The 14,917-nt window shown below is 42.0% G+C and overlaps 2 protein-coding genes across 2 annotated transcripts; both read right to left on the reverse strand.

The window, feature by feature from the left end:
- Positions 1 to 380: 380 nt before the first annotated feature.
- Positions 381 to 7,722, reverse strand: LOC307105382 (uncharacterized protein C2orf78-like; the record flags this gene model as incomplete). The annotated part of the gene is made up of 2 exons (XM_079781142.1): positions 381 to 1,973; positions 7,657 to 7,722. The coding sequence occupies 2 exons, from the start codon at positions 7,720 to 7,722 to the stop codon at positions 381 to 383; spliced, it is 1,659 nt and encodes a 552-aa protein (XP_079637268.1).
- Positions 7,723 to 7,927: 205 nt separating this feature from the next.
- On the reverse strand, positions 7,928 to 12,697 carry LOC307105383 (uncharacterized protein C2orf78-like; the record flags this gene model as incomplete). Its single annotated transcript, XM_079781143.1, has 2 exons — positions 7,928 to 9,520; positions 12,587 to 12,697. 2 exons carry the CDS (start codon positions 12,695 to 12,697, stop codon positions 7,928 to 7,930), a joined length of 1,704 nt encoding a protein of 567 aa, XP_079637269.1.
- Between the last annotated feature and the right edge of the window lie 2,220 nt (positions 12,698 to 14,917).

Consider the following 14,917-nt stretch of genomic DNA (forward strand, 5'->3'; position numbering starts at 1 on the left):
ACATCCTGCTTCTTGCTTCTGCCATCCCAAACCTCCTGCTCCATTTTATAACCACATAACTTCTCTCCCCTTTTGGCCTTAATGGCCATGGCCGAAGTTCCTTCCTACTCCTCATTCGCCATCCAACTTCCAATTCTTTCCTTCTCATGCAGCCTTTGATCCCCACCCCCACAAAAGAAAGACCACAGTTAACAGCATCTTAAAACTCAATAGACTTTTTTATTACTCATCTACTAATTCTATTTATTCAATTTTATTAAGTTAAAAAATATGTCAGGATGAAGAAATTCTTATCTATCTATCTATCTATCTATCTATCTATCTATCTATCTATGGAAAACAGCGAGTACCCAAAGTGGCACCAACACTCCCAGCATGTCCTACATCACATAGCCATAGTACAGAGAAATGTCCATTTCTTTTTCCCTCTCAATGAAATGCTGCATTTTCCCCAGTGAGCATCTGGCAGCATTCTCACGCTCTAGTTGAGCCTTCTTCTTCATGGCCTCTCGATCTGGCCTCTGCTCATTTGTGATGGGTGTTGATTCTACAGGCCCAAGGACATCAGGTTTCCTCCATGGTATTGGTTGGAGGGCGAAATCCTGGAGTGGATAGTGGTTGTGAGGCTTAAGCGGGGTCCGGGTCTGGCTCACAGCAGTGTGAATAGGCGCCCACTGCAAGGAAGCACACGATGATGTTTTGTAGGGTGCAGGCCTAGAAGCAGGAGGCTGCTCGGGGTTGTTCAAACCTGGTCGGCCTGGGTTGATTGACATTGGCCGAGCTGATCTGACAGGACCTGTCAAAGATGCAGGAGTTGGCTGGGATGCATTGACTGCAGCAGGCTTGGCAGGGTTGGTCACAGCAGGCCGACGTGATGCCAGATTCTGTGGCCTGCGAGGAACAGGTCGAGCTTGAGGCTTGTCCATGGTTGGAAAAACCAATGGCACCAACTTGACCTTCCCGGGAGATGGCAGCTGGTCCTGGGATGGAGATGAAGACCCTTTGTCAGCACTTCCACATGGTTTCTGGCATTTGACTTGAGTTGTCTCAGGACCTTTGCCCTCCCCGGGAGAATCCAGCCATCTTTTGATAGCTGGGCGTGGCTGGGGGCCTTTGGGGTTGCTTAAGTTTCCCTGGGCCCGTGAGGAAGACAGGTCAGCTTTCTTATCACTCTTCTTGCCCAGTGCATGGAAAACCTGCACAGACTCCAGCATGTGCAAACCGAGGCCGCTGCGAGGCTTTTTGATGGCCTCTTGTGGCAGCTCAGGATGACTTTTCTTCCTCTTCATCTTGGGAATGGCTGGCTTCTCCTCTGCCTTGACGTTGTTCCCTGACTGCTTCCTCTCCTCAGCTCTCTTGGAGTACTTTTCTTTGTTTCTTTTGGTGTTTTCCTGCCCATGGCTCTTAGTTTTGTTGGTCCTGCTGGCTGCAGCTCTCTGACGTTTGCTGTTAGAATGCTCGGCCATGTTCCCAGGAGCCCTGCCACCGGCTGCAGCATTGCAATGAACCACTTCTCCCACGAACACACAGTCTGGGCTCTTGGGTTTGATCTTGGCCTTGGGAACATCACCGATAGGCTCAGAGGCTTTATGTTTGCTCTTCCCCGCTTGATCAGAGCGAGCCTTTCTGACACTTGACTTTTTCTGCCCCTCGTGCAACTTGCGGCCTCTGGTGTCTTTGGTTTTGATCACCTTGGAACCTTGGGGCTGATCAAGGTCAGCCAAGGAAGTTAAGACCTGTGGAAGGTGAATACCCTTCACCAGTGTAGCAATGTCTGCAAAGCTATCATTAGATTCAGTCCCATTTTCAAGTGTCCCTTGGTCCTTACGACTCAAGCTATTCTTTCCCAAGCCAGTGTTGTTCCAACCAGGCTGCTCCTCTTGGTCAAGGGGATCAGTGCAGGCCAGGACCTGCGGAATGTCAGGGATTCCTAAAGGGAGCAGTGGAGAAAGAGAAACTCTCTTAGTTTTGGCCTACTCATCTATAAAATCACAATAATAATGTTAGATCAGTAATAATTAATGAATAATTGATATATTACGTGTGATTTATAAAAAAGCTATAAGTTCTGGAAAGACAAAGAGAAAAATCATATACATCAGGAATACAAAGACATATATAGACATTAGTACAAATTTGGGCACATAAGAAGCATCAAAGCCTAAAAAATTTCCTACGAAATGAAGTTCTGTTTTATACATGTGATACCATAAAAGTAAATATTCTCTATTCTATTTTAGTGAATACTGTCCACTAAAACCAACCCACAATAGGTGATTTTGAATAAGTTCCTAGCCAGTATATATGGACAGAGAAGACATATCAGTAAAAATTGCATAACAGGCACAATGCAATCAATGTAGATGGATATGTGCTCCAATATATGTTGACCAATATTTCAGTAAAAACTGGTTTAAGCAGAGAGCCAAATAAGTGTAAAGGAATTCCATTATTGTTCTCATTCATGTTTCTCTAAATACTCCCAAGCAAGTAATGGATACTTAGTCTATTAGAAATATATATTTCAATTATTATAACCTCATCAAATAGAGAAAAGAACAGTTGAAAGGTATGAAGGTTTTTCTATTTATCTGACAACCTAGATTATCATCTTCAACATTCAGGAAAGGGTCGTACCCAAATCCTTTAAAACTGTCATATCTGGATTCCAATTTTTTAAAAATTAATGTAGGATTCCAAAAGAGACTGCACAAAATTGTTTTAAGAGAAATGTGAAATTAGACATGAGGGGCTTAAATTTTTTTTTTTCTCTTTTGATAGCTAGGATGTAAAGGGAGGTGGTGGCTGTGTATCAGGGTGCTTGCTCTCTGTGTTTTGAAGAAAATAACTGTAAAGATGAAAAGCAGCTTTGACATGGAACATACTAATCACATAAAGGATGTATTCTTTCTCATTCCATTTAGGATATATCTTAAAAAAAAAATGTTTTCGAGCAGCAAGGCTCAGTGCTTAGCGTGGACATTTGAACCAGGAGGTCACAGTTTGATTCCTGGTCAGGATACCTGCCCAGGTTGCGGGACCAATCCTCAGTGGGTGAGGTGCAGGAGGCAGCCCATCAATGATTCTCATCATTGATGTTTCTATCTCTTTCTCCCTCTCTCTTCCTCTCTAAAATCAATAAAAAATATATTTTAAAAAATTTTAAATTTCATTTTTAATAGAAAAGACATCGTCATAGTTTACAAAAAAGGATGAAATAAAACACTGAAAAGTCTGTTTACTCCAACCCCTTAGATAATCACCCTTCTTAGTTTCTTGAATAGAAAAAAAATCATTTCTGAAATATATTTCTAAACATTTATGTTCCAAACTGTCACGTGCCATCTGTGTTCAGAGAGGTAATAGAAAACCACAGGCAACTGAATATGACTTTTTTGATACGTGCTTTTCCTAAAGGTGCCCTATTCTGCCCTTACTTTCCTTCCTAATCTATCAGTGTAAGCATTTGCTAAGATCAACTTTATTTTGCCTTACTCTGAGCTGGCTTCACCCTTCGCCCTTTCTGCTTTCATTTAAATTCTTTGGTTCTCTTCAACATTCCGTTCCAAACTATCCTTTTTGCTCTTGAGAGCTCTTCCATGCTCTCCTTCTTTATTCTTTAGTTTACCCTCCTTCCTGCTTGTATTTTCCCATTTCCCTCACTTCCTGTTGACCTGTGCTGATGAAGACATTCTAAACTTAATTACAGTGAAATACTTGCTTCCCTATAGCCCAGTCATCTCCATCCTCTCTCCCTATTTTCTTTGTTCACCTAGTTTGGATAGAAATCTTCAAAAACAGGTGAGTATTACTTTTGGAACAGCACTCAATTTAAAATACTGTAGTTGAAACCTTAGTAGTGTTAGACCATTACACACAAGACATCCTGTATATATACATATTGTTAGTTTTCTACATCACCCAAGTTTTCATTCAGTATATGTTCATACACTGCGAAGAAGTCTTGATTTCATTTTCAACATGAGTGTTCTTTAACACTCAGTATTAGAACAAGGAAGGCATTAGATAGAACAACCACTCTAACATCCTAATATAATAGATGAGGAAAAGACAGGTTTTGTGAGAGAGCCAATGACTTGTTCAAAGTCACAAAGCTAGTCAATGTCAAAATCTAAACTCAAATTAGATCTTCAGACTTCTAATTCAATAATTTCCCCAAATTATTCTATGCCCTTTGGCCACTATTACTAAATTTAGGTACAAATACCAATCCAATGAAAAACTTCAAAAGTTTCTTTCCTTACCTGACATGGTCAGAGAAGACGAGCAAAGATGAAGTGTAGATGCAAGGAACGAAGATGCCTCAGTGGCTGAAGCCAAAGAGCACATGTGTCCAGTACAAAAGTCACTGGTCCTACTGGCCACTGGTCACTGGTCACCAGTTACTGGTCACTGGTCAGTTGCGATGATCCAAATTTATTTACAGACAACTCCATGGGCACCCCAAGATTCTACCAGGTGGTGGTAGGTTTGGTGGGAGAATGATGTCACAAGCAGGCAGTTTAAAGGGATGAGAGAGCCAATCAGGAGGTCAGATTCCCAAGAAGACAGGATTGGATGGAGCGAGTGGTAGGGGAGCTAAACCGACACCTAAATGGCTGAGCTCTCAGGACACATGTGCTAGATGACAATGCAGCTGTGATAGTCTTACTTTCCCAGGCTCTTATATTAGGGAAATAATCTCAACATTTGTTATAGATATTCATGAATATAATTAACTAGCAATTACTTATGTTCTCTATATTATATTGTATAGCACGTTTACCATTATATATATTGCTTATATCCTTAGAGAGAATGGAAAGGGACATCTAGGTTGCACAATTACAGTTGTTCTGAAATCATACCCGTCCATCTCATTAGTGATTTTAGTGTGGCTTTTGAGGAGCAAAGGAAGGGATTAAGGAGCTCTTTCTGTCAGTTGGTTCAAAAGTAAAATGAAGTTCCTTGACTGCATTTTGTGCAGAATGATGTGGTCCAAGGCTCTTCTCTTGTAGTTTCTTCTCCTTGAATCCTACCTTCCCTGGGCTGGGCTGGGCAAGGCTAGGTTGACTTGCATCTCCTACCACTCTCATTTTTTCTCCTTCTTCATTGTAGGCATTGTTTGTAGACAAGCTTTGATCCTGCATTCTGACACTCATAGATGTTACTTCCTGTCCACTTCCAGCAGCAGGGTCTTCTTTGTAGTGTCTGTTGCTTCCCCCAATGGACTCTGCCCATTACAAGCAGCTACCAAAGGGCTAGGAGTCAGCTGACTGCAAACCGTTCCTCTTCCAGCCTTTGGTTGCCCTTCTTCTGCCCATAATGTGCTCCCTCTGGTTCCTTGGGCCATGTAGGCATCCTGCCAGCCTGCTCTATCGTATGTGAGAGGCATTCACGATAGTTCCCTTTTTCCTTCTCACAGAAAGTGTATCCAGTGTGGCAGTTACTGGAGTCTCCTCCCCCTTTGCAAACAGCCGCTGTAGAACGTTGGGCCTCTAGGATTCTCTGTCTGCCATGCTTGGGTGCAAGGCCAGGCAAAAGTGACGAGGAGAATAGTTAGAGAAACACAAGGACATTCTTAGAGGGGACAGGCAAAGTGAAATTGTCAGGGACCAAAGAGATTCATGTGGATACTGTAGGTTCTGTGAAAAATAAGTTGACACATTTTGGTCTCATTTTGTATTAAGATAACAGACAATTTACATGTATATACAACTTATCTAGTGCAGCAAATGCAAGGAATTTGGCTCACTAGAGGTTATCATCTTAAATATATTTTCACTTTCATGTCATCCTAGAGGCCCGATGCACGAACATTCGTGGCAGAGTAGGCCTTCCTTCCCCTGACTTCCAGCACAGCCTTCGCTCAGGCTGGAGCTGTCTGTCCGCCTTCCCTCAGGCCTGGAGTCGCCTTTCCACCTTCGCTCCTCCATGGAGCTGCCTTTCCCCCTTTTCTTGGGCCAGAGCTGCCTTCTGCCTCTCGCCTTGTGTCACTTTGCATATTCCCTCCTTATTGGCCGTGGATGCCGCCATCTTTTTTGTGGAGTTATGGTCCATTTGCATATTACATCTTTATTGGATAGGATTACCTCATTTATATAAATTATTGGTGTGTTTGCAGAACACAGATTGTTTTTATGCTGTGTGTCAATGCTCTGGTTTTGTTCATATGTTTTTTTCCTAGTGGTACTTTTTTTTTTTTTAGAAAGTACAGATATTTCCCAATCCAAAATTTTATTTTCTATTTAAAACACTCTTTTTTAAGAGTAGTTAATTTTTTTTTGCTCCTAATTTTTTTTTTAATTTAATAAGTCTTGGGATCTAGTGGCTTCCCTTGATAGTAAGTTTTCAGGGTGCCTGGATCAATCTACCTGGGGCTTTTTATTGGATCACAAGTATGTGATCCAAGAGGCCAAGAGGCCACAAGAAGATAGCTCCAATGGATGGAATCTCCAAAGAGTCCTATTTCATTTATATGCCAACTTTTCCTCTTATGAGGTAAGAGTTTTTTGAAAGATGGTACATTCTTACCTGAGAAGGAAATGTGAGAAGTGTTGCAGTGCAGAGATATGGCTTAAACTTATAAATTTTTTCAGGCTTTTCCTCATGGATTCCTACATTACATTGTCAAATTCCTGATACTAGTATGTAATATGAGAGTAACACCATGAGCTAAATATCTCCAGTCCAGACCAGTCTCTCCTTTTTCTGTCTTCCCATGGAAATCAAGGGAATCCCTAGCTACTGCAGTTAGGGGGCTGGTCACCTGCGACCCAGTGTGCCTACTGCTCTTGCCAGTGGGCATGGATGCTTCCAAGGATTTTTCTCTTGGGCTTATCTCACTTGATGGCGGTGCTTAGACAAGGGGACATGTGCAGCCTGGGATCATGCAGGAGGCCCTGGCTTGCCCTTCTAGTTAATGTTTAGGCTTCATCTGATGTTTGATCTCATGCACCAGTAACCTCTGGATGCTGGGCTCTGAAAGCCAGGTTTGCCACCTATGGGCACTTGCCAATAATGAAGACTTCGGAGACAGGCCTCAAATGGAGGCTTTACTGCATGCAATGTGACCTCAGCCCATTGCTGAACCTCTCGGGTAAAGTGACACAGGGATACTGGCCTTGCATGTTGTGATGGTGAACTGAAGTGGTGTATTGGGCCTGGGCATAGGTGTGGAGTAAATGATAATTTACTTCCCACGTCCTGTCTTGGGTCGGCCGCCTACTGCAGACATTCATTCTGTAGGCCCCTGTCATCAGCTGCCCCAGGAAAACTCTTAAGCCTTTGCCACTCATCTAGTAGATACCCCTGATTTGTTCTCACTTTGCCCAAATATAATCATATATGCATGAGGCAACCGAAACCTGTAGGAAATGTGTCCTGTATCTGTGTTTTTGAAATACTTATCTAGTGGTCATGAGACATAAGGCAAATCTCCACAAGAGCCTTTTTACATTTCTCCTGGTCAACCTAGACTCAGCTTCTGCCCTCTCAACTCTATTCAAATTATCCTCTTTTGACAATAATCTCAGATCCCGCTTCTCACTTCTGCCATACATCCACCTCCTGCTTCTCTTTATAAGTCCATAACATCTCTCCCCTTTTGGCCTTTCTGGCCATGGCCCACGTTCCTTTGTCCCCCACAGTGCTTACCGCTTGTCCCTCATTCGCCCATCCAACTTCCATTTCTTTTCTTATCATGCAGCCTTTGATCTCCATACCCACAAAAGAAAGACCACAGTTAACAGCATCTTCAAACTCAATAGACTTTTTTATTACTCATCTACTAATTCTATTTATTCAATTTTATTAATTTAAAAAATATGTCAGAATGGAGAAATTCTTATCTATCTATCTATCTATCTATCTATCTATCTATGGAAAAAGCTAGTACCCAAAGTGGCACCAACATTCCCAGCATGTCCTACATCACATAGCCATAGTACAGAGAAATGTCCATTTCTTTTTCCCTCTCAATGAAATGCTGCATTTTCCCCAATGAGCATCTGGCAGCATTCTCACGCTCTAGTTGAGCCTTCTTCTTCATGGCCTCTCGATCTGGCCTCTGCTCATTTGTGATGGGTGTTGATTCTACAGGCCCAAGGACATCAGGTTTCCTCCATGGTATTGGTTGGAGGGCGAAATCCTGGAGTGGATAGTGGTTGTGAGGCTTAAGCGGGGTCCGGGGCTGGCTCACAGCAGTGTGAATAGGCGCCCACTGCAAGGAAGCACACGATGATGTTTTGTAGGGTGCAGGCCTAGAAGCAGGAGGCTGGTCAGGGTTGTTCAAACCTGGTCGGCCTGGGTTGATTGACATTGGCCGAGCTGATCTGACAGGACCTGTCAAAGATGCAGGAGTTGGCTCGGCTGCATTGACTGCAGCAGGCTTGGCAGGGTTGGTCACAGCAGGCCGACGTGATGCCAGATTCTGTGGCCTGCGAGGAACAGGTCGAGCTTGAGGCTTGTCCATGGTTGGAAAAACCAATGGCACCAACTTGACCTTCCCGGGAGATGGCAGCTGGTCCTGGGATGGAGATGAAGACCCTTTGTCAGCACTTCCACATGGTTTCTGGCATTTGACTTGAGTTGTCTCAGGACCTTTGCCCTTCCCCGAAGATTCCAGCCATCTTTTGATAGCTGGGCGTGGCTGGGGGCCTTTGGGGTTGCTTAAGTTTCCCTGGGCCCGTGAGGAAGACAGGTCAGCTTTCTTATCACTCTTCTTGCCCAGTGCATGGAAAACCTGCACAGACTCCAGCATGTGCAAACCGAGGCCGCTGCGAGGCTTTTTCATGGCCTCTTGTGGCAGCTCAGGATGACTTTTCTTCCTCTTCATCTTGGGAATGGCTGGCTTCTCCTCTGCCTTGACGTTGTTCCCTGACTGCTTCCTCTCCTCAGCTCTCTTGGAGTACTTTTCTTTGTTTCTTTTGGTGTTTTCCTGCCCATGGCTCTTAGTTTTGTTGGTGCTGCTGGCTGCAGCTCTCTGACGTTTGCTGTTAGAATGCTCGGCCATGTTCCCAGGAGCCCTGCCACCGGCTGCAGCATTGCAATGAACCACTTCTCCCACGAACACACAGTCTGGGCTCTTGGGTTTGATCTTGGCCTTGGGAGCATCACCGACAGGCTCAGAGGCTTTATGTTTGTTCTTCCCCGCTTGATCAGAGCGAGCCTTTCTGACACTTGACTTTTTCTGCCCCTCGTGCAACTTGAGGCCTCTGGTGTCTTTGGTTTTGATCACCTTGGAACCTTGGGGCTGATCAAGGTCATCCAAGGAAGTTAAGACCTGTGGAAGGTGAATACCCTTCACCAGTGTAGCGATGTCTGCAAAACTATCATTAGATTCAGTCCCATTTTCAAGTGTCCCTTGGTCCTTACGACTCAAGCTATTCTTTCCCAAGCCGGTGTTGTTACAACCAGGCTGCTCCTCTTGGTCAAGCGGATCAGTGCAGGCCAGGACCTGCAGAATGTCAGGGATTCCTAAAGGGAGCAGTGGAGAAAGAGAAACTCTCTTAGTTTTGGCCTACTCATCTATAAAATCACAATAATAATGTTAGATCAGTAATAATTAATGAATAATTGATATATTACGTGTGATTTATAAAAAAGCTATAAGTTCTGGAAAGACAAAGAGAAAAATCATATACATCAGGAATACAAAGACATATATAGACATTAGTACAAATTTGGGCACATAAGAAGCATCAAAGCCTAAAAAATTTCCTACGAAATGAAGTTCTGTTTTATACATGTGATACCATAAAAGTAAATATTCTCTATTCTATTTTAGTGAATACTGTCCACTAAAACCAACCCACAATAGGTGATTTTGAATAAGTTCCTAGCCAGTATATATGGACAGAGAAGACATATCAGTAAAAATTGCATAACAGGCACAATGCAATCAATGTAGATGGATATGTGCTCCAATATATGTTGACCAATATTTCAGTAAAAACTGGTTTAAGCAGAGAGCCAAATAAGTGTAAAGGAATTCCATTATTGTTCTCATTCATGTTTCTCTAAATACTCCCAAGCAAGTAATGGATACTTAGTCTATTAGAAATACATATTTCAATTATTATAACCTCATCAAAAAGAGAAAAGAACAGTTGAAAGGTATGAAGGCTTTTCTATTTATCTGACAACCTAGATTATCATCTTCAACATTCAGGAAAGGGTCGTACCCAAATCCTTTAAAACTGTCATCTCTGGATTCCAATTTTTTAAAAATTAATGTAGGATTCCCCAAGAGACTCCACAAAATTGTTTTAAGAGAAATGTGAAATTAGACATGAGGGGCTTAAATTTTTTTTTTCTCTTTCGATAGCTAGGATGTAAAGGGAGGTGGTGGCTGTGTATCAGGGTGCTTGCTCTCTGTGTTTTGAAGAAAATAATGTAAAGATGAAAAGCAGCTTTGACACGGAACATACTAATCACATAAAGGATGTATTCTTTCTCATTCCATTTGGGATATATCTTTTAAAACAAAATCTTTTCGAGCCAGCAAGGCTCAGTGTTTAGCGTGGACATTTGAACCAGGAGGTCACAGTTTGATTCCTGGTCAGGATACATGCCCAGGTTGCGGGACCAATCCTCAGTGGGTGAGGTGCAGGAGGCAGCCCATCAATGATTCTCATCATTGATGTTTCTATCTCTCTCTCCCTGTCTCTTCCTCTCTAAAATCAATAAAAAATATATTTTAAAAAATTTTTAATTTCATTTTTAATAGAAAAAACAACATCATAGTTTACAGATAAGGATGAAATGAAACACTGAAAAGTCTGTTTACTCCAACCCCCTAGATAATCACCCTTCTTAGTTTCTTGAATAGAAAAAAAAATCATTTCTGAAATATATTTCTAAACATTTATGTTCCAAACTGTCACGTGCCATCTGTGTTCAGAGAGGTAATAGAAAACCACAGGCAACTGAATATGACTTTTTTGATACGTGCTTTTCCTAAAGGTGCCCTATTCTGCCCTTACTTTCCTTCCTAATCTATCAGTGTAAGCATTTGCTAAGATCAACTTTATTTTGCCTTACTCTGAGCTGGCTTCACCCTTCGCCCTTTCTGCTTTCATTTAAATTCTTTGGTTCTCTTCAACATTCCGTTCCAAACTATCCTTTTTGCTCTTGAGAGCTCTTCCATGCTCTCCTTCTTTATTCTTTAGTTTACCCTCCTTCCTGCTTGTATTTTCCCATTTCCCTCACTTCCTGTTGACCTGTGCTGATGAAGACATTCTAAACTTAATTACAGTGAAATACTTGCTTCCCTATAGCCCAGTCCTCTCCATCCTCTCTCCCTATTTTCTTTGTTCACCTAGTTTGGATAGAAATCTTCAAAAACAGGTGAGTATTACTTTTGGAACAGCACTCAATTTAAAATACTGAAGTTGAAACCTTAGTAGTGGGAGATCATTACACACAAGACACCCTGTATATATACATATTGTTAGTTTTCTACATCACCCAAGTTTTCATTCAGTATATGTTCATACACTGCGAAGAAGTCTTGATTTCATTTTCAACATGGGTGCTCTTTAACACTCAGTATTAGGAAAAGGAAGGCATTAGATAGAACAACCACTCTAACATCCTAATATAATAGATGAGGAAAAGACAGGTTTTGTGAGAGAGCCAATGACTTGTTCAAAGTCACAAAGCTAGTCAATGTCAAAATCTAAACTCAAATTAGGTCTTCAGACTTCTAGTTCAATATTCCCCCAAATTATTCTATGCCCTTTTGACACTATTGCTAAATTTAGGTACAAATACCAATCCAATGAAAAACTTCAAAAGTTTCTTTCCTTACCTGACATGGTCAGAGAAGACGAGCAAAGATCAAGTGTAGATGCAAGGAACGAAGATGCCTCAGTGGCTGAAGCCAAAGAGCACATGTGTCCAGTACAAAAGTCACTGGTCCTACTGGCCACTGGTCACTGGTCACCAGTTACTGGTCACTGGCCAGTTGCGATGATCCAAATTTATTTACAGACAACTCCATGGGCACCCCAAGATTCTACCAGGTGGTGGTAGGTTTGGTGGGAGAATGATGTCACAAGCAGGCAGTTTAAAGGGAGGAGAGAGCCAATCAGGAGGTCAGATTCCCAAGAAGACAGGATTGGATGGAGCGAGTGGTAGGGGAGCTAAACCGACACCTAAATGGCTGAGCTCCCAGGACACATGTGCTAGATGACAATGCAGCTATGATAGTCTTACTTTCCCAGGCTCTTATATTAGGGAAATAATCTCAACATTTGTTATAGATATTCATGAATTTAATTAACTAGTAATTACTTATATTCTCTATATTATATTGTATAGCACGTTTACCATTATATATATTGCTTATATCCTTAGAGAGAATGGAAAGGGACATCTAGGTTGCACAATTACAGTTGTTCTGAAATCATACCTGTCCATCTCATTAGTGATTTTAGTGTGGCTTTTGAGGAGCAAAGGAAGGGATTAAGGAGCTCTTTCTGTCAGTTGGTTCAAAAGTAAAATGAAATTCCTTGACTGCATTTTGTGCAGAATGATGTGGTCCAAGGCTCTTCTCTTGTAGTTTCTTCTCCTTGAATCCTACCTTCCCTGGGCTGGGCTGGGCCAGGATAGGTTGACTTGCATCTCCTACCACTCTCATTTTTTCTCCTTCTTCATTGTAGGAATTTTTTGTAGACAAGCTTTGATCCTGCATTCTGACACTCATAGATGTTACTTCCTGTCCACTTCCAGCAGCAGGGTCTTCTTTGTAGTGTCTGTTGCTTCCCCCAATGGACTCTGCCCATTACAAGCAGCTACCAAAGGGCTAGGAGTCAGCTGACTGCAAACCGTTCCTCTTCCAGCCTTTGGTTGCCCTTCTTCTGCCCATAATGTGCTCCCTCTGGTTCCTTGGGCCATGTAGGCATCCTGCCAGCCTGCTCTATCGTATGTGAGAGGCATTCACGATAGTTCCCTTTTTCCTTCTCACAGAAAGTGTATCCAGTGTGGCAGTTACTGGAGTCTCCTCCCCCTTTGCAAACAGCCGCTGTAGAACGTTGGGCCTCTAGGATTCTCTGTCTGCCATGCTTGGGTGCAAGGCCAGGCAAAAGTGACGAGGAGAATAGTTAGAGAAACACAAGGACATTCTTAGAGGGGACAGGCAAAGTGAAATTGTCAGGGACCAAAGAGATTCATGTGGATACTGTAGGTTCTGTGAAAAATAAGTTGACACATTTTGGTCTCATTTTGTATTAAGATAACAGACAATTTACATGTATATACAACTTATCTAGTGCAGCAAATGCAAGGAATTTGGCTCACTAGAGGTTATCATCTTAAATATATTTTCACTTTCATGTCATCCTAGAGGCCCGATGCACGAACATTCGTGGCAGAGTAGGCCTTCCTTCCCCTGACTTCCAGCACAGCCTTCGCTCAGGCTGGAGCTGTCTGTCCGCCTTCCCTCAGGCCTGGAGTCGCCTTTCCACCTTCGCTCCTCCATGGAGCTGCCTTTCCCCCTTTTCTTGGGCCAGAGCTGCCTTCTGCCTCTCGCCTTGTGTCACTTTGCATATTCCCTCTTTATTGGCCGTGGATGCCGCCATCTTTTTGTGGAGTTTTGGTCAATTTACATATTTCATCTTTATTAGATAGGATTACCTCATTTATATAAATCATTGGTGTGTTTGCAGAACACAGATTGTTTTTATGCTGTCTGTCAATGCTCTGGTTTTGTTCATATGTTTTTTTCCTAGTCGTACTTTTTTTTAATTAATCTTTATTGTTATATTAGAGATGTCCCCTTCATTTTCTCTTTTTGTTTCCCCCCCCATTGACCCCCTCCATCCCACCCTTTCCATCCCCACTTCTATCTTCACCACTCCATTTTCTGTGTCCATGGGCTGTGCTTATATGCATAGAAATTACCCTGTAATCACACTACACCCACACCCATACCTTCCCTCTGAAATTTGTCAGTCTGTTCCCTGCTTCTATGTATCTAGATCTATTTTGCTCATCAGTTTATTTTGTTCATTAAATGGATTCCACATATGAATAAGATTATGCAATATTGTCTTCTCTCACTTATTTAGGTTAACATAATACTCTCCAGGTCTATCCATGCTTTGCAAATGGTAAGAGTTCTTTCTTTTTTCACAGCCACATAGTATTTCATTGTATTAATGTACCACAGCTGTTTTATCCACTCATCTGCTCATGGGCTATTTTCCAAATCTTAGCTATTTTCATTTGTGCTTCTTTGAACATAGGGCTGCATATATTCTTTCTGATTGGTGTTTCTGGTTTCTTAGGATATATTTATTCCTGGAAGTGGGATCACTAGGTCAAATGTGAGTTCCGTATTTTATTTTTGAGGACTCTTCACTGTTTTCCACAGTGGCGGGACTAGTCTGCATTCCCAGCAACACCCTAGTCTTATTTTTAAAGATTCCACCGTGGTAAGACATATTGCATATGCTTCCCTTGATGCATTTTTCTTTTTTTTTAATTTAATAAATCTTTATTGTTCAGATTATTACAATAGTTTCTCCTTTTTTCCCCCATATCTCCCCTCCACCAGGTTCCCACCCCACCCTCTGTCCTTACCTTCCCCCACTGTCCTCCTCTATAGGTGTACGATTTTTTTCCAGTCTATTCCTGAACCCCCTATAATATTATCAGTCCACTCCCTTTCTATGCCCCTGATTCTATTATATTCACCAGTTTATTCTGTTCATCAGATTTTTAATTCACTTGATTTTTAGATTCATTTGTTGATAGATATGTATTTGTTGTTCATAATTTTTATCTGTACTTTTTTCTTCTTCCTCTTCTTAAAGAATACCTTTCAGCATTTTATATAATACTGGTTTGGTGATGATGAACTCCTTTAGCTTTTTGTCATCTGTGAAGCTCTTTATCTGACCTTCCAATCTGA

The sequence above is a fragment of the Cnephaeus nilssonii genome (assembly GCF_951640355.1).
Source record: "Cnephaeus nilssonii genome assembly, chromosome: 9".
NCBI lineage: Eukaryota > Metazoa > Chordata > Mammalia > Chiroptera > Vespertilionidae > Cnephaeus > Cnephaeus nilssonii.